Source organism: Entelurus aequoreus, linkage group LG02, assembly GCF_033978785.1.
Source record: "Entelurus aequoreus isolate RoL-2023_Sb linkage group LG02, RoL_Eaeq_v1.1, whole genome shotgun sequence".
NCBI classification, from domain to species: domain Eukaryota; kingdom Metazoa; phylum Chordata; class Actinopteri; order Syngnathiformes; family Syngnathidae; genus Entelurus; species Entelurus aequoreus.
In genome coordinates, this window is record NC_084732.1 from 28,590,190 (window position 1) to 28,615,591 (window position 25,402).

At 38.7% G+C, this 25,402-nt stretch overlaps 1 protein-coding gene across 1 annotated transcript in view; it reads left to right on the forward strand.

The window, feature by feature from the left end:
* The window catches only part of atosa (atos homolog A), an 88,878-nt gene that overhangs the window by 44,897 nt on the left and 18,579 nt on the right, over positions 1–25,402 (forward strand). Inside the window, exons 2-3 of the mRNA XM_062024370.1 lie at positions 15,211–15,395; positions 21,667–21,863. Of these exons, the coding sequence (XP_061880354.1) occupies positions 15,211–15,395; positions 21,667–21,863 (382 nt within the window). The remainder of the gene's footprint in view (positions 1–15,210; positions 15,396–21,666; positions 21,864–25,402) is intronic.

Consider the following 25,402-nt stretch of genomic DNA (forward strand, 5'->3'; position numbering starts at 1 on the left):
ACACTGACATTTATTATCAACATACATTGTTATTTACAGCTATAATGGACTATAAGGACTTGTCTCACCTCATGAGTTTGTTTACTGAGAGTATGACTTTCTGACTGTTGGACACTGAGTATGGACAAACCTGACTTTTTATATACAATTTGGTACACTTTGTTTTTGAATTATATGCTTTTTTATCATATTGCTTTGTATTGTATTTACTTATACTTGAGAAAAATAAATATGACTCATGTGTCTGTTTATTTACATGGTATCAATGTAAAAATGTACCACCACTCATCAATATGTCATCAGCCTGGTTTGTATAAACTACCCTGAACTGTGAAATGAGGTGGAAATACAAACCATGGGTCTTCAGGAACTAGTAGTTCCAGGAACTTAAAGTTCCTGAACCTTTTGTGGGGAAAAAAGGCATCCAGTTACAAAATGACTGTTTTGGGGGAATGCCAATTTCTTTCCAGAGCCCATTGCTACTTCCAGTCTTGTAATTGCTTTGGCACAACGCAGACACAAACAGGAAAGGTGAGCATACCGCTGACGTCTAGTGTAAGGTTAGCAGGGCGTGCGTTTTCTGCAGTCAAACCACACGGAGGGAGAAGATACTAAACACAAAATGTATCGAACAAGTTAAGAATACGTTGCGATTACATAGTCCTTTGTCGAAGCACAACACACACCTTGGTTGTCTTTAAACATTATCAATATGCTGCTCATTCCAATTCATGTTCTTCAATCCCCGTGATGGGAATGTTTAACACATTGTTCCCGTTGCCTTGGTAACATGGCCATTTTCCCTTCTGGTTAATAACTCTTGTGCCCACTAAAGATTGCTCTCTGTCATTCGTTAAGCTTGCCTGTGCTACACATTTTCTTCCTTAGCAACTGTACTTTTCTTCTATGATGTGAAAGGGGAAAACATACTTTGCCACAGGGCAGCTCTGATAATTATATTTCCTAACCATGTCTGCTTTTAGAGGCTCCATAGCTAACATATATTAAAATGCATCTGGCTTCTTTCTGCAAAAAATGACAATGTAATATTTGTTCTGCAGACAGAATTCAATGTGACCCAGTCATAAAAGCATGTGAAGTATTTTTTATCACATTGGAATTCCAAATAATTAATATCAAATGATAATGTTCCTGCAGAGACTCCCAAAGTTCATTCGACCCGAGACTGTAATATGCAAACGTTGCATGTTTCCAAGTCAAAGGCAAACTTTGGAGAGTGGGGGACAGAATGTCCTGCAGTCAACATAATTGAAACAACATTAGACGCTAAAGCTGTATTGTCACACCTGAAGAAATATGAGCATGTTGTCAACGTTAGAATGCATTGCAGCATATTTGTTTATTCCACTGGAAACTGGCAGTTTTTGGTTCACGCTCTCACAGAGGTATTATTTTTAACAATATGTATGTGGTTGTGGTTTTCAGGGGTGTATAACGTGACTGCATCACACGGAGATGAGTCAAAAGTATAGCCACAATAAGCATTTTGTCAAAAGTGAGAATTATTTACATCAACTATGTCCCAATAGTTCATTTTGTGATCTTATTTGAACATTACAAGATAACCAGTCAGCATAATGGGCTATATTGTTATTGCTGCCATGCAAGAATCAATTTGGTAAGTAAGTGATTTCACTGCCTTAAAGGGGACCTATTATACAAACCTACGTTTCTTACCTATTGGTATGTTTTTTGTGTATTTGGGGTCTGCTTAAGTCCTGAAAATTTGAAATCAAACCATGGAGGCATGGCAGAGATATTTATCCAACAATCTTGCCTACATACTTCAAACGAGCCGTTTGGAATTTGCCCCATTTGTGACGTTTTCCCCATTGTTAACCTAAGCAGACCTAAGCAGATATTTCCATATGTTTTACCCAAAGAGCTTTGCGCAAGAAACACATTTTTGCAGGTTTACTGCCAGGAAGTTACATGGTCTGTGTAACTTTTAATTTGGTCTATTACTCTTATTTAAATTTGGAGATTAATTTATGTTACGCAGTAATTATTATTTAAATAGTATAGGACCAAATTATGATTTTAAAGTAGCACATTTGTTATATTTTGTAATGTATTTTATTTATACAGTCCTATATCATTTTAAAGTAGCACATTTGTTATATTTTGTAATGTATTTTATTCATACAGTCCTGCACTATAGTTTTGTACATCCGAATAGGAAAAGGACATGGGTTGAAAAGAAAAGATGAGCGCGGCGAAGGGCTACGATCCGTTTTTTAAAAATCGAATAAAGTGCCATACTGTCGATGTAACTTTTTCTGTTTTATCCACAATTTGTTTGATCTCTGCAGCACTTATTTTTACACTTTTCTCACTCCATGCAGAGAATCAACAACGAGACAGCAAAATGGCGCAACCAAACTTGATAGTTGGTTCTGTTACGCGATTGGCTCTTTAGCATGTCCCTCCCATTGCTCACCGATTACTTCGTGTTTTGCTAGGTTACAAGACCACTAGTGCCTTTGTTCATGTAGCCGACCATGCTTCGTTCTTTCCGGTTTCTTCAGACCAAAACACATTTTTTATTGATTATACATGTAATGTCCTGATGAAGAGCTACTTATAGGCAATCAATCATCCTTGCAATGCAAAATGGATTGTCTTATTGACTGTCACTGTTCCCATTTAGCACAGTCCTGATTTGCATTCCTTCTTTTGCATTTCCTTTACACATGCAACACTTTTAAGCTCAGACTGATCTTGACATGCAAATAAACAGGTTTTCATCTATTTGCTATTGCTGTTGTTAAGCGTCTTTTAAATTCTTATGATCTGAAACTGCCTCAAAGACGTATGGCACCACCTGTTGATTTGACATAAACTCGACAGCCCTCAAATATGTTTTGTTGCAGACAGTGATTCATTCTTGTTTTCAATAGGGCATATAGATTGCTTTGGGATATTTATATACTGTATATATATTTGAAAAATACTCTTCTATTTTTCTGCTAGCATTGCTCAGACTTTTTATTATTCATCTCTTTCTGATGTGTGCTTGTTTCTCTCCCAGGCTGCATGTTATCACTACTGTCCATATACAGCACCTAGCCCTTTGATAAGCGTTGGAGCAGATGTGGCGCAGTTAAGCTCGTCAGTGCTTTTGACTTTGATCGTGTGTGTCTTTGCAAACTGCTGGCAAGACTCAAGCTGCTGCTCTCAGTTGCATTTGAATGATTCATGCTCGTATACAAATGGAGTGCTCAACGCCATACAGAATAACAATGGGAGTGTTTTTTTTTTTCAAATGTTTTTTTCTACCAATATTCAAATTAGCTGTGAGTGTGTTAATGTGCAGCTTTTGCTATGGTAAACCAATCTAGCTTGTGTGTCCATCCTGCATGGATTAATGGGCTAGTTTATATAAAAGTGTGCACGTTTGCATGTGTGTTTTCTATCGTCCCATCTGACTTTTTTAAAATAGAAACACTGCTGAGATCAAATCATTGAAATTTGATTATTTGCCTGTTTTTTTCCACACGAGTGAGGAGTCTCAAAACACATCTAAGCACCATTAGACTAACGATGGCCAAGGAAATGAGCGACATATTTGCCAACAGTGACGATTGATTGATTGATTGAGACTTTTATTAGTAGGTTGCACAGTGAAGTACATATTCCGTACAATTGACCACTAAATGGTAACACCCGAATAAGTTTTTCAACTTGTTTAAGTCGGGGTCCACTTAAATTGATTCATGATACAGATATATACTACCATATATACTATCATCATAATACAGTCATCACATAAGATAATCACATTGAATTATTACATTATTTACAATCAGGAGTGTGGAGGGGGGGGGTATGGACATCAAGTAGTGGACATAGAGAGAGAGAGAGATCAGAAGGCATAAGAAAAAGAAAAAGTATCTTCATTTGATTGTTTACATTTGATTATTAGCAATCCGGGGAGGGTGTTAGTTTAGGGTTGTAGCTGCCTGGAGGTGAACTTTCATTGCGGTTTTGAAGGAGGATAGAGATGCCCTTTCTTTTATACCTGTTGGGAGCGCATTCCACATTGATGTGGCATAGAAAGAGAATTAGTTAAGACCTTTGTTAGTTCGGAATCTGGGTTTAACGTAATTAGTGGAGCACCCCCTGGTGTTGTGGTTATGGCGGTCATTTACGTTAAGGAAGTAGTTTGACATGTACTTCGGTATCAGGGAGGTGTAGCGGATTTTATAGACTAGGCTCAGTGCAAGTTGTTTAACTCTGTCCTCCACCTTGAGCCAGCCCACTTTAGAGAAGTGGGTAGGAGTGAGGTGGGATCTGGGGTGGAGGTCTAGAAGTAACCTGACTAGCTTGTTCTGAGATGTTTGGAGTTTAGATTTGAGGGTTTTGGAGGTGCTAGGGTACCAGGAGGTGCATGCGTAATCGAAAAAGGGTTGAACGAGAGTTCCCGCCAGAATCCTCAAGGTGCTTTTGTTGACCAGAGAGGAAATTCTGTAGAGAAATCTCGTTCGTTGGTTAACCTTTTTGATTACCTTGGTTGCCATTTTATCACAGGAAAGGTTAGCCTCTAGAATGGAACCTAGGTAGGTGACCTCATCTTTCCTGGTGATAACAATGTCACCTACTTCTATGGTGAAGTCATTGACTTTCTTAAGTTTGATGTGGGACCCAAACAGGATGGATTCTGTTTTACCCAAGTGTATGGATAGCTTGTTGTCAGCGAGCCAGGTGCAAGTTCTACAGAGCTCAGCACTGATAAATTGTCCTGCAGTGCTGCAACCGTGTGTTTGCTCTAAATGGTGTGTTAGCTACCAAAGCTAACCCCTTGCTGCTGTCCTGGAGGACATTTTCCATCCAACATAACTGAGCACTGATCTGCTCCTGGGCCAGAGACATAGAGATGAATGAGAGGTGCATGTTTTGTGTGCTAGCGGCGGGACTCCAACATGATGGCAGGCGCTTGTAGCCTCCTGATCATAAGAAATCCTAATCTAAATCTGACTTGTTACGTAATTCACATTTGCCTCGTGCAAACAAACACAAGAGAGGTCACGGGCATGTGGGGAAGAGAAAGGGATGAAGTGTTGCTTTGTGCCTGCGTAATAGTGCAAAGTGCATCAAACAAGCTGCTTATTTCCACCTAACAGTTCAGTTAAGCTCGCCATGGTACCCTTTGGAACAATAAACCCTGATCAAGCATGTGGTGATAGCTGCATTAGCCTACATTAGCAGGTTTCCCACAGAGATCTTGAAAAATAAGATACAACAGATAAATAGGTCGAGCTTTTTGTCACCCGTGCATTCCCCAAAAAAAGCTAGTAAACAGCAGTGCATCTATTAATGCCTCACTACACAAGTGTCGTACTACAACCTTTACCCCAGAGAAAGTGAGGGGAAAGGTTGTAGTGGGATATTTTGGGTCCCTTTACAAGGTTGACAAAGAAAAACACATAACAAACGTAACCCAACCATACTGCTCGACGTCAAACATGACTTTAGATACTATATCATACCGTTGTGGCTGGTACTCCTAAAGGAGAGTAATACTGTACTGTTTTTTTATGTACTTGTAAAAAAGCAGATCACTTCCTGGTTTCTGAAGGATGACAGACAATGTTAAGAACTGACGTAAAGTCCAAGTGAAAATAAACAATGCTGCAGTCTGTTAACGAACAGTAGTTCATTGAAAGGCAGATAGCATACTGAACTTTACCTGACAGTATACTGCCTGATACAAGTTGTGTTTGACAGCTTTTTTGGGTTTCTAATTGCCATCTACTGTAAATAGTGCTAGTAGATGTGCGAAATATGTACGATATAAATACTATAAATTTGTTCGACAATGGAGCTTTTTATACTATCGTTATAATGTGGTAATGCATGTGGATGCCACATACTAGCTAATTTGACAGTGACTAGTAGAGGTGGGGGAAATAATCGATTTTTTTAGATGCATCGCAATTCAGACTTGGACGATTATAAAATCGATTATTAAACCTCGATAATCGATGTATTTATTGTAAATAAAGTAATGCAGACAGTTATACAATTTGGCTGACTGCAGCAAGCCACCTCTCCCGATTGATGCGACCACCTCCTTTATTATAGGACACTTATGTTCCAGGTTTGCACATATTTCCATTATTTTAATTAATGTGATTGGAATTAACTGTTTATTACAAATGCACTGTTTTTAAAAGTTGCAAGTAATAAAAGCTTATTTAGTGAAACGAAAAGAAATGTAAAACTGCATCAATATGCATTAATTAAAGATGCATCAATAATAGTTTTTTAATCGAATTGTAGCTCCTGAATCGTAATCGAATCGTGAGATGCCCAATCATTCCCCGTGTCTTCAAAGCAAAGCAGTATTCTTGCTAGCAGTTAATGTCCCTTTACAATGCAAAGCCACTTCTAAATCAGCAATCCTCGCCTCTAAGGTGGCAAATAAACTGTTTCTCACAAGTATCATCCCTAAAAGGACGAGGTATGGCTAAACATGCTACACTAAACACCATTGATATGCTAACCACAAGAGAGAGCTCTTGAATGTAAACAAAGGTGGGCGGATTGATACGAATATCAATAGTAACGATACCAAGTATAGTATCCGGTCGATACTACAGTATTTCGATGGATATTTTTTAACATTAAAAAATATTTTGTCGTTATTTTCAAACTCAGGAGATGAGTCTCTGGACAAAGGAGGGCTTTAACAGCAGAAATCAAAGGCTTACATCTAACAATTTTAATATTTATTGATATTGTTGCACTGCCATCTTGTGTTTTTGTCTGATTATAATTGTGATCAAAAATGTAATCATTCAATGATCTTGAAAATTTGAAGTATCAGTATCAGCAGTGGTATGACCAATACTGGTCAGATGATACCAAACTAATGAAGTAAGTTTCCAGACATCAGAAGAATAAGTGCTTATTACATTTTAACAGAAATGTAGAGATAACCATGTTACAACAGAAAGTAAGCAGATATTAACAGTAAATTAGCAAGTAGTTTATTATTAGTTTTGAGAAATTAATACAACCGGGAAATTGTTACGTTACCGCATATGTCAGCAGCCTAATTACATAACCGTTTTGAAATGCTTCTACTGAATTACCATTCCCATAATATTATATCCATCCATCCATTCTCTACCGCTTGTTCCTTACGGAGTCGTGGGGGGTGCTGGACCCCATCATGTTGGTATATATTGTTATCGCAGAAGGCTGCAATATATATTGCGATGTATATTTTAGACTTATTTCGCCCATCCGTAAGAGCTATTCATACCTGTAACATTGAGTAATCACCTTATTTTTCACATAGCAAAAAATATCATTTTAAGCACTTCCAAAGTCCCTCTTTTGGAGGTAGGTTACACATTACAGGAGACCAATAATGTGCCAGCCAGTAAGGTTTTAGTCATAGGCCAGAGAGTCAGAAGCTTTCAGGAAAAGGCAGCACTGAACATTGACCCTTCACACAAGGCTTAATGATTGGTAACAATGTCTGTAATCACATCAGTTGTATAGCCAACCATGAGATTAAAAAATTTATATTTCTGAATATTTGAGCATGTCTCGACCGTTTGTTTTTGTCTAGCTCTAATGATATCTACCAGTTTTCTAAATATGCTACAGGTAACTAAAAACTCTTGCTCTCTTTATTTTTTTCTACCTTTAGCTTTCCGCCAGTCTGTCTCTTTGTCTTGTCCTGCATCCCGATCACCTCCCTGCCAGGATCCATTTAAGCTTTGCGTCTTTGTGTGTGTGTGTGTAGGCTTCATAGAAATGTCCTATTCAAGCATGAGGCCTCAACCCAAACCCTCCATCACTAGCCCTTTTGTCCAGCATTGCACATGTGTGTGTGTTTTCAAAGGGTGTGTAGGATGTCTTGGTTGGGCTGTGTGTCACTGTGCCTGTGTTTTTTAGTATTCATGATTTTTTTCTTATACATGCACGCCTTCAGGGTGTTAATGTGGGCAGCATGCTCTAAGAATTCTCCCTCCGAGAAAACCGCAATCTGACACAGACCAGCGCCTTTGCATTTGTGTGATTTGGACTTTAGGCGCCTGTTATGTAGCGGCTGTTTCCCCTTTCTCTCTTCATCATTGATGACTTCCAGCCCCATCGTCATCCATATACGTTTCTCACCTCCTTCACAGAGCATTACCTTTAGCCCAAATCTCCCAAGTGCAGAGCCAAGTGGTTAGAGAGTAACCGCCCCCTGCTTGCACTTGTGCAGCCTGCACATAAACATGGAGGAGGTGAAGGACTGTCACCTTCAGCTTTCACCTTTGTCATACATTACCGCAGCTTGCTTTATTTATTATTTCATCATCGTGCGGTTGTTGAAGCTTTTGGAAAACAATCTACACGATCCACCTCATTCAGCCTGTGTATTCAGCCTACAGCTGGTGAACAGAACCCAATCTCCCCCCCACACACACACACCCAACCCTTCTTGTTTTGTGTTGAACTGCATCGCTCTCCACGTGCAGCAGCAGTAGCATGGAGGAGGGGTTCCCCTGCAGGAATGTGTGTGTGTGTTTTTGACTGGCTGGCGGATTGCACCAGACACTTAGCACATAGTGTTTTTGACGCCAGCTGTGAGAGACTCCCTGGTTCTAGCCAGACTAATGTGGTGGAGTGTACTCTGGATGATTGCGTAGAGAAAAAAAACACCTCCTTTTTCCCCATTTTGTTTGTATTATATTTGTCAAATAGGCTTTTATGGCTGTTTACTGTTTAGTATGGCAGCCTGGATGTCTTTTTAATTGGATGAATGTCAACTTGTGCTATTCCCATAAGGGGAAGGTCCAGATTTAAATAAACTATAGGACCATATGTGCTCTTCAGACCATGTTACAGTAAAAAAAACACAACACAGCAAGACAATAGTAGCACTGGTACATTGCGCACCATGTATGAACAACAATATTTACAATATTTTTTTACTCGAAGGGCAACAACACTTTTTTGGAATTTTGCCTATCGTTTACACAATCATTATGTTAGACAAGAATATACATACAAAAGTCAGCTTAGACTTAGACTTAGACAAACTTTAATGATCCACAAGGGAAATTGTACAACACAGTAGCTCAGTTACCATGATGGAAAGTGTAAGGATGCTAACAACGGAGGTAATGGGAGTCGCTTGATTTCTGCCTGAAGCGCTCTAAAAACATCCAAAAATGTCCCATGTTTTCATACATGTTTTGAGTATATATGTAATGTAGTAACAAGCACATTCATAGTAACATTTAATGTTAACGTATTTTGATCATTTGAAGAATATGGCGGCACATTTATTTATTTCAACAACAATAACAACAACAACAAGTACTACTAATCATGGCAGACTTTATGAGGAACAACGACTACTTAGGGACTAATAATGATCCAGAACCATATATTTTTTAGCCTAAATGTATGGAGGATGAGCTGAAAGTTTTAAGAAGCTGAGTGATAAGCAGGTACAGCACATAGTACTTTTGCTAAGTGCTAAACAAGAAATACGAACTACGAACAAAATAAAACAATCACTTAAAAAATGTCTGCTCTGATGGGATGTTCACATCTTCCTGTTTAGCTAAATAATTAATCATAATCCTCATGCCAAAACGAAAAAAACGTCTTTTCTTGTCTATCTCGCCATCTCCGGGTCGAAGTTGAATGTTAAAGTTGACCAACTTCTCAGGTTCTGCCCACAACCTTCTGCTAAACAAGTGAGAGGCATTATTTACAATATAGAATTAACTTTTAGCAGCTCACTGGCTGAGTATGTCAATAGCTGCATAAGCGAGTTACCTGTCTGTCCACGGCGCCGCTAAAAGTAGTTCCTCTGCATTAGCGCTTATAGTACCACTAATAACTTGGTTAATATTCAGTTCACGACATTAAAATGGAGTATTGTTGGCCGTTTTTGAATGTTCTTAGAGGGCTTTATGGCCGCAATAGAGTACTCCCAATAGCTGCATTGCTGGCCACGTCGTACTTGCCGTATTTTATGAAATAGAATGCATATAGAAATGGAAAACATACATTATTGTCTTACATAGGGATTGTGATTGATGGGCACAATTCCAGAAAAAGTGCAGTTCCCCTTTAAGCAATATTATAGGCAAAATAGGTATAGAGTGAACATAAAACTACAGAATAGGCCATGTAGTGAATCATATTTGCGATTTTGTGATGTAGGAAATGATTGTGAGATATTGTCCTTGTTATTAATAGGAAATGTGTATGCAGGGTTCAACAAGGTTTGATCAAGTTCTAAACCACATTGTGTCTTTGATTGGGTTTTGAATTGTTCAGACACTTATTTTTCAGTCAAAAAATGTCATCACGTTTCAGCATAGTTTTGGCAGGTGACAAATGTAGAATCCTTGGCAGAGGTCTGCACTTTTCTGAGTGCTCTTGTTTCAATTAAAGCTGCAGAAGCCAGAATGTTTAAGTATGTCTGGTCCTGCTGCCCATAATGTAACAAGGGTGGGAGGGGGTGGGGGTTCTGGAAGCTGGTCGTTCGCCTCTTTTTATGCAAAGTCACCACAGCTTGTATAGCAAATTGATCAGCTGCAATGAATAGACAGTGCTGCATTCACATGCGCATACATGGAACAGATGGAACACTCATTCAAAATGCAGATGCTGCCTCTGTCACTAAGCACCGGATCGCTTCACAAAATACATTTGTTTTCTATGATGTTGGACTCTACAGAGGCGATCTCTGCGCTAAAGGAATGAATACTACACTGATTCGTCCAGTCCAGCCATTTCGTTCTTATTTTTTCCAGGACAGTATATTTTTCGACACAGATTAAGCCTTTGTTTCCTGATTATTTTGGCGCTATCTGTATTATGTCACTTTATCTTTACTTCCGGGTCACACGGCTTGCGTCAAATCAGAAATCAACAATTGGCAGATCGTTTGCTATCCGTTTTTATCCATTTTCCAATTGTGCACAAAATTGGAAATTGGAGAAACTGTTTATCCATTTTTCATTTTGGATGTGAAAAGAAATTTTAAATAAGTTATTTTTGTATAGTTTTGGTTTTATTTTGAAAAATGAATGAACAAATCCATCCATCCATTTTCTGCCGTTTATCCCTTTTTCGAGGTCGCGGGGGGTGCTGGAGCCTATCTCATCTGCATTATACACAGATTTGTAGGGTACCTTTCTGAGAGCATGCCGCTTGTCAGCAAACCTGCACTCCCAGCGCAGAATCACAGATGAGCTCACCAACCTTCCTAAAATGACTTATCTGATTCATGCTGGTGTGGCTAGGGATAGTGCTAAAAAGTTCTTTATAGTAATGCAGGGCTTGAATTTTACCGCGGCAACCACGGCAAGTGCCGCGGCAAGAACATTTCGTGACCGTCCTTGACCTTTTTACTTGTTAATGGACGAGGGATGTACAAACGTAACCGTAAGCGGTATAATGGTAAATTTCAATAGTTAGTAATACCGTTTAATTTTTTTATTAATGAAAAACCGTCATTTATTAATGCATTTTCGGCAAGAGGAAGTCAGGCACATGCGCACCAGCGGTGTTTGGCTGGATAATAATGGCGGACCAACGACATCGACTTTGCTTCGGAGATTTCCCCTCTGAGTAAACGGAGCCAAGCGCTTGGTTTAACGTAATTTTCCCTCGCTTCCCGCTGTGCGTTTAAGAGCGCACTGCGGTGTTTAAGATGGAGACAGGTGTGGACAATATTGGAGACACTTGTCCCCAAAGTAAAAGTATAGAGCGAAGGAGACAACTATTTGATGTTTTGCAGTAAGCGTTGTGTCGTGAACGTTGTCACAACTTGTTTATAAAGTCTTTACTTTGATTACTGGGATGTTCACTCATCCTTTATTTAACTGCAAACTGTATCAGTGTTCAAATAACATCAATACTGGCTAAAATGTTTTGTCATCTCATCGAATTAAACGCAGGCTGTGGAGATTGTGCATTCGATGTGAGAGGGATCACTCCGGGGTTTTTTTTGTTGGCCAAACTGTTGTACTGTGAAACACTAGGGAGGCGTTGGAGAAGAACAAAGCTTGTTTATTGGACTTCATCTTCATTAGCCAAACTGTTTCATGTTTTATTTTGATATCAAAAAGTAAACCCGATATGTTGTTTTTTTACATTAATTTTGTTTTTTTCATGTCACAAAGGTGTTACTTCAAAAATCATTCATGTGACACATCATTTTTTTAATGTTTTATTGTATACAGTTAATTCCTATATGACATATTTCTGATCAAACTCTTAATAGATCTGTCCCGATACAGCATCTACATCTTCATATAAATGTACTGCACTTAAAAAAAAAACTCTTATCAAAATGTCAAAATAGAGATAAAGGCATCATGTAATGACAAACAGCTGACAAGTTGATGTTTTTAAAGAATAAAAAAAACTAATATTTGTCTATAATTATATGGATAACGTTTATCTGTAGTCTTTTTTTATTAGACATTACAAACTACATGATGGTATTACGTTCACACCCCAACACTGCTTTACCTAACAATCAGTAATGATTATTTCAATATTGATAACAATAATCTTAATTATTACTTTGGCCATAATTGGCAGCCCTAGATCTCCTACATAAACACTATTTTTTTAGGCCTGGTAATGACGTACAGTTGTCCAATAAGTTCGCCATTGTTAATGTTCAAATAACAGGCATTGTCTTGGATCTTTATCTGTACTTATTCCACAATACGGGCAGATCCACCTCGGTACAGCCTTTATATATGCCTACTTTGTGGTTGTGCCTGCATGTGTTGGAGAGAGCAGACGGTGACCCCTGCCACTGCACTGAGTTGACATGGAAGGTAAATGTATTCCTACTGAAGCAACCAAACTGGAAAAGTTGTCACACAGCCCTTTTAAAGCGTAACCAACAGAGCATACAGAGAGAACAAACCTTTTACCCAGGCTAGAACTTTTATCACCTAATCAGTGAATGTAGGATCTTAAAAACACTTCTTCTCAACCAGGGATGTCAAACAATCGGCCCGCAAATTTTTCAACAGTTTTTAATGTCTCAGGGGTCCCACAATAGTGTATTGGAAAGTGTGATGGCCTAAATCTAGTCTTGATGATGGAATTTGGACTGTTTAAGAGTGCACATAAAACCTCTTATTTTGTGTGTCTCTAGCTTTAATCAATCCCTCCATGATGTCACAATGCCGCGATTACGCCAATTCTTGCAAATTTAACCAATCTGGACACATTTTCCAATCCCCACAAATTTTGGCCAATCGCTGACATTTTCACCAAACAAATTTGTCTCAGCAGCACTCAAACACAATGTAACTGTTTAACCAATCACGTCTTCCCTTCCTTGTTTACACTAACAGAGATTTATTAATTCACTAATTTAATACTGGTCATTAGGGATGTAACAATAAACAGAATTAATGATAATTGCGGTAAAACTCCAGACGGTTAGTATTATGGATTTAAATGAAAATTATCAAAAAACGAGATTTATAACTGTACTTTGATTAACTCCAGAATGCTAGCATGAAAATGAGACAAAGTCTTTCCGCACTTTGATAAACTCACAGACTAACTGACACAAGCTTGCTAACTTAAATGCTAACATGAAAACGAGAGAGATTGACGTCTTTTCCCATAAAGAAACAACATACAGTACCTGTACTTTGATTAACTCCAGAATGCTAACATGAAAATGAGACATTAAAGTCTTTCCGCACTTTGATAAACTCACAGACTAACTGACAGCTTGCTAACTTAAATGCTAACATGAAAACGAGAGAGATTGACGTCTTTTCCCATAAAGAAACAACATACCCCAATATAAACTTATACAAACACATTGCTTTGAGCAACAAACCTATTCAATTGTACACATCTCTTCATGTCTGTAATGATTGTTCTATACTCAGAAGAATACGAGACAGACGTGTTTTTGGTTGATAGTTTGTTTTACAAATTTTGAACGCATGTGTGTAAACATGCCAGCAGATGGAGCACACTATTAGTTAAGATATGTAGTAAATACAGTAAGCCTAAATGTACACTTCATGAATGAAGAATATATTATACAGTATCTCACAAAAGTGAGTCCACACTTCAACTGTTTTTCTAAAGTATGTAGAATACTAGAAATGTAGTTTGGATATACTTTAGAGTAGTCAATATACACCTGGTACACAAAATGTAATTTCCTTTAATGATGTATTTTAGGAATATTTGTATTGTTGACTTGTTTTCAACATAAATTATTTTTAAATGTGAATATTTTGTTTTTCTTATGTGAATGCTGAGATATTATTTTTTGTCTTTTCCTTACAGTAATACACGTGTACTTAGTTGTGGCTGAGTAAACCTTCACTTGCACATTGTGTGTGCTCTGTTGGTAAAATGCTTTTCCCAGTATGTTTCTCTATATTTTTTCATTCTTCATAATATAATATAAAAATTGCTGGAGGAAAAATCCTAACAATTTTTCCAAATTTCACTTTGTCCTGCAATTATATTGCAAAAAACACTTAATTTTATTTTTGGGGAAGAACTTTCCCAGGCATCTATCAAAAGGCTTGTGACATCCTAGGGGGACTAATGATAAATTGCTGTTAATGTTCAAAAATGTTTAATTTATGATGCAAAGAAAGCATATTTTGTTAGATTTGTTGAAATCATTTGCTTTTTTTGGTAAGGGTTATCAAAAACACTAATTACAAATTCATAAATCACAAGCTTATGCAAAGATAATGTAAAAAATAAGCTATGAAACATCGCAACTTACTGTATGTTGCAAAATGATGCATTTTAGGCGGCAACAATCAAAAAAAGGCTGTGAATCCTGGAGGACTGTTTAATGCTAATGAGCTGTGTTTGTCTACACCTGTCCCCAACCTTACAAAGGGTTCTTCCTTGAAGTGGTGGGCGTAAACATGGCGTGGGCTTATGCTGTTGGGGGCGGTTCAAAGGCGGTATCATGTCCATGGTAACAGGGGAGTTTCGGAACCCAGAACTTGAAAAACGATGGTTTTGAGCACATCATCTCTCAGAAGTGGAGCAAACAAGTCAAGCGGAAAGATTCTCTCAAATTTAGTGGTCGTAAACAGACCGTAGGGACACATATTACTGTTACGACATCATTAATAAGTAAATGTTTGCTTATTAGGGGATTTTTAATGCTTATAAATGCTCTTACTTTGTGTTTTCTAGACGCCACAGAGGAGTTTTTCGAGTATGACGCGGAAGAGTTCCTGGTGTTCCTAACTCTGCTCATCACAGAGGGACGGACGCCAGAATATTCAGTGAAGGGCAGGACCGAGGGGCTGCATTGTCCACCAGCCCAGTTGGCCATGCCACCTCTTCACAAGCATGAATGCAGCGATAAAGTGCCCCAGGTAAGACAAGTGCAGACTAAGGCTGCAACTAACGATTATTTTAATTGTGGACTAGTCAGTAATAAAATTTTTGATCAGTCGACTGGTCAAACAAATATTTATACATGTTTGAGGTCCCAACTTCATTGTAACTCATTTTCAAAAGCTATTGTAGTCATTTGTAGCAAAATAAACATATATTGCGTAGGACCTAAGCAATGTATGGTTTGTTTTTGTTACAATATGGCCAGGGTTAAATTGAAACATTTTTGCAGCAAATTTCTAAAAACACTAGAGGGCTCCTGTTGTATAGAGCAGTGGTCCCCAACCACCGGGTCACGGCCCGGTACCGGTCCGCAGACCGATTGGTACCGGGCCGCTCAAGAAATTTAAAAAAGAAAAAAAATTCTATTTTTTTAAATTAAATCAACATAAAAAACACAATATACATATTGTGTATGTGTATGTCAATATAGATCAATACAGTCTGCAGGGATACAGTCCGTAAGCACACATGATTGTATTTCTTTATGAAAAAAATAACCCCCCCCCCCCGTCCGTGGGACAAATTTTCAGGCGTTGACCAGTCCCCAGCTACAAAAAGGTTGGGGACCACTGGTATAGAGGAACCTGGACCACTGTAAACACATTAGCAGATCTTTGCATTGAAATTATACCCTTGCTAGCAAACATTAAACACTGGGGTCCAAACCTGTAATTTACATAACCGAGGCGTTCCCCAGGGCACCCCTTTAAGTCCTCTTTTTTGACAATTACAATTTGTTTTCATGATCTGATTTATGGAACTAAGGTGTTGCTGTTGTCTGTAGCTGGTTTACTTGGATACAGTCAGTCGTCATTTGTTCAATGTATTTAGTTATACTAATAGTGTTCCTCAAGTTTCCCTTTTAGGTCCTCTTTTTTTTTCGTCATTTGGGCTATTTAACCAAGTTCAGTTAAAAAAAACCTCTTGAGTTAATATATTAGCAGAAGGTCCCTAAAAACAGTTGAGTCTGGCCCCATGGTCCTTAGCTCTCTGGAAATGTGGCACCCGAAAACAATTTAGCTAAATATCCCTGACCTATGGTTTTAATTTACTATACAAAGCACATTACCACAGTGAAATAAAAATTAAGACTGAAGTGCAAGATATTCCGTAAACATGATGTTCGGTGCAAAAGAAATGTAAAGTATAGGATCAACTTTTATTCATCCCACTACTGGGAAATGTCATGGTTTCAGTGCAAATTTACATACAAAAAAGTAAACTATTTCAAAATGATAACACTAATATTGTACTCCTAGTTATTAAAACAGTTTTTATTCCTTACTGTCAGTTAGGATTATTAAACTACATGCTATTATTTACATAAAGGAATAAAGGTGCAAACATGAACATTAGTTATCATAGTCAAAACATTAATTATATTTAAAAGTAGCGGGTGACACTATAAATGTGGGTATTAATACAATACCAAGTAGGTAATTATAGGGGCAGTATCGATACCATTAATGTTTTTAAACAATAACAAAAAACACAAAAAAGGATTTTATAGTGGTAACAACAAAAATATTGATGTAATTACGTTAGCATACTGATACGATACGCCCATACCTATACTGATCCGCCCACGCCTAATATTCAAAGATTAGTAGCTTGCTTAACCATTTTGGTGCTTACATTTACTAAAAAAGTGCAAACTACCTAATTACTTCTGTTACTTTATGTAAAAACCTGCACTGTAATAACGTAATTTCCCCATTGTGGGATAAATCAAAATCTATCCTATCCTATTATTTCTTGTGAAGATAGATTTAATCAATTAAATCTGGAAGTAACATGCAATGCGACTTAAATACATAATTGCATACATTGCTCTGTTGGCACTGGAGCCGCTGGCATTAGTTGTTAAAAAGAAATAATGTAAAAACATTTTTTGACAAAAATTTACTTTGGGAAAAAAAATTATGTTGTGTAAATAATACAAAATAATATTGCCCATGCTTTATTACGTTTGCTTTAACTGAAGCTTACCTGAAGACGACATCGCAGCGGGGTGTTGGCATTTAAGGTGATTATGAACGTCGTGCTGGCATGAAACATGGTCATGGTCAGGGTCAAGGTAGATTTATTTATATAGCATCAGACTACTGCCCCAAAGTGCTGTACAGATTAAAACAGAAAGGTAAAATATAAAAAAATAATCATCCAAATCACAATAAGCACAAATAATTTTATATATAAAACATTGTGTAAAAAACAAAACAAAATGTAAAATATTAGGAAGAATAAAAATCACAATAAATACAAAATAATCTTAAAACACAGTTAAAAATGGATAAAAAAAAAAAACGTCCATACATGTTTCCAGCCGAGCTTATGTTAAACGCCAACGCAAATAAGTGAGTTTTTAAAGAAGATTTAAAAGTACAGTATCAAGAGATGTTGCCGTTTTGAGATTCACAGGAAGAGCGTTCCAAAGTTTAGGGCCTGTCTCTTCTGGTCTTTAATCTCGATCTTGGGCATTCTGAACAACACTGGTCAGATGACCTTAAAACTCTGACTGGGGTGTCCAGAATAAATTGGTCTGATTTGAACGGTGGAGCCAGCCCATGGAGAGATTTAAAGACAAATAATAAAATAATTGAACTGCATCCTAAAAACAACAGGCAGCCAGTGGAGAGAAACCAGTACAGGAGTGATGTGCTCATGTTTTTTCGTTCCTGTGAGAAGGCGAGCAGCTGTGTTTTAGGACCAGTTGTTAAGTGGCGAGTGGAAGACTGATTGATGCCAATGTTTAAAGAGTTACTGTAGTCCAAGCGGAATGTTATTTAGTGCATGTTTCTAACTGTATTTATGGGCAGGTAAGATTGATCTTATGGAGTAGTCTAAGCTGGAAGCAGGCAGTTTTTACTACTGAATGTATTTGTTTGTCAAAAGAGTTATCAATAAAAACACCAAAACTTATTGCATAAGGGCGGCAGTAGGACTATAGTGGACCAAGAGCACTGTTCAGGGCAGAAAAAAGATCTGGCTTGCCAAAAATGATGAACCATTTTTTTTTTTATTAAGAAAATTAATAGACATCCAGTCTTTTACTTCCTGCAGGCACTGTCGGTTTTGGAATTACTTTTTAATTTTTAAATTTTGTGTCCTGTCCAGCTACTCAGGCCAATCATATTGTTTATGTACCATATTTTTCGGATTATAAATCACAGTTTTTTTCATAGTTTGGCCGTGGGTGCGACATATACTCCAGAGCGACTTATGTGTGAAATTATTAACACATTACCGTAAAATATCAAATAATATTATTTATCTCATTCGCGTAAGAGACGAAGCAAATGGTAGCAATCGTCACACACACGTCAGCAATCGTAGCTCACACATCAACCAATAAGAATTCGGTGGGAGAGGGTCATGGCAGAAGTGCATTGTGGGTCATGGGATGCTAACTGCTATATGCTATATGCTACTGCCGTAGCTATTAAAATGGATCACATCCACATTGGCGGTAACTTATAAAAACTGAGAAGGACTGAACAAAAATGGCACCAAAAAGGAAATCATATACTGCAGATTACAAGCTGGACGTAGTGAAATATGCAGCACAGAACAGCAATCAAGCAGCAGAAAGAAAGGACATACCAGAGGCGACACCGGGGAGGAAGATTTCATCGGATTTAGCGATCGGGAGTGACAGATTGTTTGGTAAACGTATAGCATGTTCTATATGTTATAGTTATATGAATAACTCTTGCCATGATGTGTTGCGTTAACATACCAGGCACGTTCTCAGTTGGTTATTTGTGCGTCATGTGGCGTACACTTATTCAGTCTGTTGTTCACTATTCTTTATTTATTTTAAATTGCCTTTCAAATGTCTATTCTTGGTGTTGGATTTTATCAAATAAATTTCCCCCAAAAATGCGATTTATACTCCAGTGCGACGTATGTATGTTTTTTTCCTTATTTATTATGCATTTTCGGCTGGTGCGACGTATACTCCGGAGCGACTTATAGTCCGAAAAATACGGTAGATGCCCATATTTGCTGTACAAATTTACTTTACAAAAGAAAAGTGTGGGATACTTCTCTTGTTGCCTTATTTGTATTTGACTTTATTAAATGGATTTATAGTATTATTTGGCGCAGCCGGACCGGAGAAAAACGGGATAGAAAGAGAAAAAAAAGGAAGACATAGGGGGAAATTGCGGGGGTAAGAGTGGATGAGACAAAGACACAACAACAACAACTCGGTTTTGGAATTACAAGGTAAATGGATCTGGACATCATGTGCAAAAAAATTAAAGGGGATTTTATGTTTCTTAAAAATGTATCCCAATGACAACATGTAAAGGGAGAATAAAATTGGGCCCAAAAATGTATCCTTGAGGCACCCCACAAGTAAAAAGGACCTTTTTAGAGGAAAAATGTCCAAGGTTTACAGTAAAAGACCTGTCTGTCAGATAAGCCTGGAACCACTTTAGGACAGTGCCTTTAAGACACTGATTCAAGATTCAAGACGAGATATTGTGGGCAACAGTGTCAAATGCGGCTGTCAGTTCTAAAAGCACCAGCACAGCCGAGCTACCAGCGTCAGCTGCTAAAAGAGGGTAATTTTTTTTTTTTAAAGAGCTGTTTCTGTGCTGTGATGAAATTTAAAACCTGATTATAATTTTTCGCAAATCTCATTTAAAATAAGGTGGCACTGCAGTTGAGTATAAACCATTTTATGAGTTTGACTTTTTAAAGTTTACTGACTGCTTGCTTATTTTTATGAAAACGTTTCCACACTTGTGTTTGGGTTTATATTCTATCTCCGGTAACTGCTTCTGCCTCATGATTAACTTTGTATTGTAGGTGGGGCTTAGCAGTACATAATAACTCTATGGAAATACAGTAGTACCTCAATTTATGAGTGTAATTGGTTCTGTGATGGCGTTCTTAACTGAAAACAGTTGTATCTTAAATTGTTTCCCTTAAAAATGATTTGAAATCAATTTAATCTGTGCTTGACCCCTTCAAAACAGCATCATTTTCACACAGTCTTAAAAAATAAAAACCAGGTTATAGATACAACTATTTTATGTAAAACATTGCAATTATTTTATGTAAAACAATACAATAGAATATAATAGAACCAACTACAGTAGTTTGATGAGTAATAATGTACAGCATTTACCTTGGAAAACAAACTTCTACGGTATCTCCCCCCAGCTGCTTCTCTGTCAAACACATCAGCAGCAGCTTGTCCATATTTTCATGGATAAATGTCTGCCGTTTTAATATTATTTTATTGTCCTTGGCTGGCGTTACTGACTAATTCTGCTTTAGTATAGTGCAGACTTTTTCACCAAGTTAGCTCTGTCATGTTTTTGAAGGATACTTTTTTTAAATCAATGAATATTTTCCACTTTTTCTTAGCATTGTTTTTCCCACTCACTTTGCTTTATGTCAAACTGTAGTTATATGGTAATGCTAGCGAATAAAACCAGATGTTTTGGGCGGATCTTACAGGGTTCACTGTGACATTTGGTACGTCAACTAATGGCAGGGATGCTTGTACCTCAAATTTGTGGTTGCAACTTAAGGAATAACAATTAGCCGTGTGGTGTCTCTTATCTCAAAACACTCTTAAGTTGGGCACTCTTGAGTTAAGATACTACTGTTTATCAAAATGTAATCAAGCTGCGCGTCAACAATATACGGGCGGGCGGGCGGGCGGGCGTGCTTGCGTGTGTGCGTGCGTGCGAAGATGAGGTAGATAACCTCGACTTGGTCATTTGAAAAGTAGCTTGCCAGCTGAAAAAGTGTGGGCACCTTTTATCTGACTGATTGGTAGCACCTGCCAGAAGGCAACAGTTGGAACTTGGAAGCAGTGGTTTCTTAGGTGAGAGGAGTCTTGAGCAATATCCTTAGCTCTGCTGAGGTGGCGAGAAGCAGCAATGGTAGCTGGCAACCAATAATCTTTCCAGGTGCCCTCACCACACTCTGCAGTGATGGCAGAGATACAGTAGATCAGGAAGGGTTCAATGGCTGTCCGTAGAAGGCCGTCAGCAGCCTCCTCTGTTTTCCTGTTGAGCACAACCCTTAAATGTTCCCTTGCTGTTTCTTTATGGATTTTTGACCTCCAGCACAATACATCCACATATAAGTGCGTCCCTAAACGAGGGTCTACATAGTCTTGGGCCCCATCTGGTTTGCGCCCCCCGCCCTTCTCAATTTCAGGTTTTCCCCTGTTGACTGTCACTGGTGATTACCAACACTTCACATTTTGTCCATGTCAAGTGTCGGCAGGCGCGGCGAACCCGTTCGGAGGTGATCCTCCTCTGGAAGAACAGCATTCCCATCATGATCGAGGTCATGCTGCTGCCAGATTGTTGCTATGGAGACGAGTGCCCACCCAGCAATCCCATCAGCGACCCGGTCATCAAACAGGACGCGCTGCTGCTGGAGAGATGGACTTTGCAGCCGGTTCCCAGACAGTAAGAGCAAACGCACATCTTACTTCACGTGCATACAACAGCAGTTTTCAACTGGTCTCACTCGGTGACCCACATTTTCCAATGCATGTTTTGTTGCGACGAGGTATGGGTACTGAATTTATTACTTGTATAGGTACCAGAGGTGGGTAGTAACGCGCTACATTTACTCCGTTACGTCTACTTGAGTAACTTTTGGGATAAATTGTACTTCTAAGAGTAGTTTTAATGCAACATACTTTACTTTTACATGAGTATATTTATAGAGAAGAAACGCTACTTTTACTCCGCTCCATTTATCTACATTCAGCTCACTACTCGCTACTAATTTTTATCGATCTGTTAATGCACGCTTTGTTTGTTTTGGTTTGTCAGACAGACCGTCAAAGTAGGATCTATCGCATGCCTGCGTTTCACCAAATACAGTCACTGGTTCCGTTTCACTCCGTTTCACCAATCAAACAGAGCCAGGCGGTCACATGACTGTCACACATGGACCCCGACTTAAACAAGTGGAAAAACTTATTCGGGTGTTACCATTTATAGGTCAATTGTACGGAATATGTACTAAACTGTGCAATCTACTAATAAAATAATCAATTAATCAAAAGTGTGAAGGAAAAAAGACACTTTTTTATTTCAACCGTACATCCCGACAAAAGCCTAAAGACTGACTGCACAGTTCCTGTCTTCACAATAAAAGTGCCGCTCCATCGCGCCTGCGCTAACAAAATAAGAGTCTCCAAAAGCCAGCGCAAACAAGCTAGCTAGCTACGGAGTTTGCCGCCAATGTATTTCTTGTAAAGTGTATAAAAACGAATATGGAAGCTGGACAAATAAGATGACAAAAACCAACCACTTTCATGTGGTATTAGACAGAAAGGAGGAACTTTTTTTCTCCTCCATTTGAAAACATGGACGTTATCAGCACTACTGTCTGATTTCAATCAATGCAAGTCATCAGAATCAGGTAATACACCAACTTATATTCTTGTCTTCATGATAGGTACCGACCAAAGTCCGTCTGTGCTACTCTGTACCAATTTACGCAAAATCAAACGCTGCCATATTTCGATACCTCTGTTGCAAGTGACGTCATGTCCGATTGTAGACTCAAGCGTATGGCCTGGAAATTTGCAGTCAAGAACTTAGAGCAGACCTAGCTAGATTACCTCTAAGTAATGTTGCAATTTTCCATGCCAACAAAACAAGAAGAAGGTGCTCAAAAGTATAGTAAAGCTCCACTACTCAAAATGTGCTAGCTCGATGCTAATATACATTGGATTTGTCTTTGACATGCTATTGATTATCTTTAGAGTTTTTATTTAGTGATTTCCATCCATCCATCCATTTTCTACCGCTTGTCAACACCTTCAAATTGGGTAATTAAAACTACAACTAAGATACATGTATATTACTGTTGTGCAATAAGTACAATTCAACTTTACGGCGAAGACTACTTCCTAGCTAAGGCAACACACCGTAGTCTACCACTACTGCCATCTAACATCATGGAATTGCAACTGTATATAAAGTCTATTATATAATACAGTACATTACTTGGTCAGTGTTAAAAAAAAAAAAAAAAAGCTTTTCATAAACACATTTGAACACACAAAAGTACTGAAAATGGGCATGGTTCAGTACCTCCTGGTATTGATTCCTAGGTACTGGGAATTTGTACAGTATCGATTCAAATATGAAATTTGCCTATACTTAGTTGCTACCCACTTTTATTCAATCAATCAATGTTTATTTATATAGCCCTGAATCACAAAAGTCTCAAAGGGCTGCACAAGCCACAACGACATCCTCGGCACAGAGCCCACACAAGGGACGTCGATGTGAATGACTATGAGAAACCTTGGAGGGGACCGCATATGTGGGTAACCCCCCCTCTAAGTACAGTCCCTAGTGGATCCACATAACAGTGAGAGTCCAGTCCATAGTGGGGCCAGCAGGAGACCATCTCCAGCGGAGACAGGTCAGTAGCGCAGAGACGTCCCCAACTGATGCACAGGCGAGCGGTCCACCCCGGGTACCAACTCTGGACAGCCAGCATCTCATCCATGGTCACCGGAACCGGAATAACCCGGCGAGGGGGCAAAGGAGAAAAGAAAACAGCAGATCAACTGGTCTAAAATAGGGGGGTCTATTTAAAGGCTAGACTATACAAATGAGTTTTAAGATGGGACTTAAATGTTTCTACTGAGGTAGCATCTCTAACTTTTACCGGGAGGGCATTCCATAGTACTGGAGCCCGAACAGAAAACGCTCTATAGCCCGCAGACTTTTTTGGGGCTCTGGGAATCACTAATAAGCCGGAGTTCTTTGAACGCAGATTTCTTGCTGGGACATATGGTACAATACAGTCAGCAAGATGGGCTGGAGCTAGACCGTGTAGTATTTTATACATAAGTAGTAAAACCTTAAAGTCGCATCTTAAGTGCACAGGAAGCCAGTGCAGGTGAGCCAGTATAGGCGTAATATGATCAAACTTTCTTGTTCTTGTCAAAAGTCTAGCAGCCGCATTTTGTACCAACTGTAATCTTTTAATGCTAGACATAGGGAGACCCGAAAATAAAACGTTACAGTAATCGAGACGAGACGTAACGAACGCATGAATAATGATCTCAGCGTCGCGAGTGGACAAAATGGAACGAATTTTAGCGATATTACGGAGATGAAAGAAGGCCGTTTTAGTAACACTCTTAATGTGTGACTCAAACGAGAGAGTTGGGTCGAAAATAATACCCAGATTCTTTACCGAGTCGGCTTGTGTAATTGTTTGGTTGTCAAATGTTAAAGTGGTATTATTAAATAGATGTCGGTGTTGAGCAGGACCGATAATCAGCATTTCCGTTTTCTTAGCGTTGAGTTGCAAAAAGTTAGCGGACATCCATTGTTTAATTTCATTAAGACACGCCTCCAGCTGACTACAATCCGGCGTGTTGGTCAGCTTTAGGAGCATGTAGAGTTGGATGTCATCAGCATGACAGTGAAAGCTAACACCGTATTTGCGTATGATGTCACCTAGCGGCAGCATGTAAATACTAAAGAGTGCAGGGCCAAGAACCGAACCCTGGGGGACTCCGCACGTTACCTTGACATAGTCCGAGGTCACATTGTTATGGGAGACGCACTGCATTCTGTCAGTAAGATAAGAGTTAAACCATGACAAGGCTAGGTCTGACATACCAATACGTGTTTTGATACTTTCTAATAAAATATTATGATCGACGGTACCGAAAGCAGCGCTAAGATCAAGAAGCAGCAACATAGATGACGCATCAGAATCCATCGTTAGCAATAGATCATTTGTCATTTTTGCGAGGGCTGTCTCCGTAGAGTGATCTGCCCTGAAACCGGATTGAAAAGGTTCACAGAGATTGTTAGACGCTAAGTGTTCATTTAGCTGCTGTGCAACAATTTTTTCGAGGATTTTCGAGATAAACGGAAGGTGGGACACCGGCCGGTAGTTTACCATGAGGTCAGGATCGAGGTTAGGTCTTTTGAGTAGAGGATGAATAACCGCTTTTTTG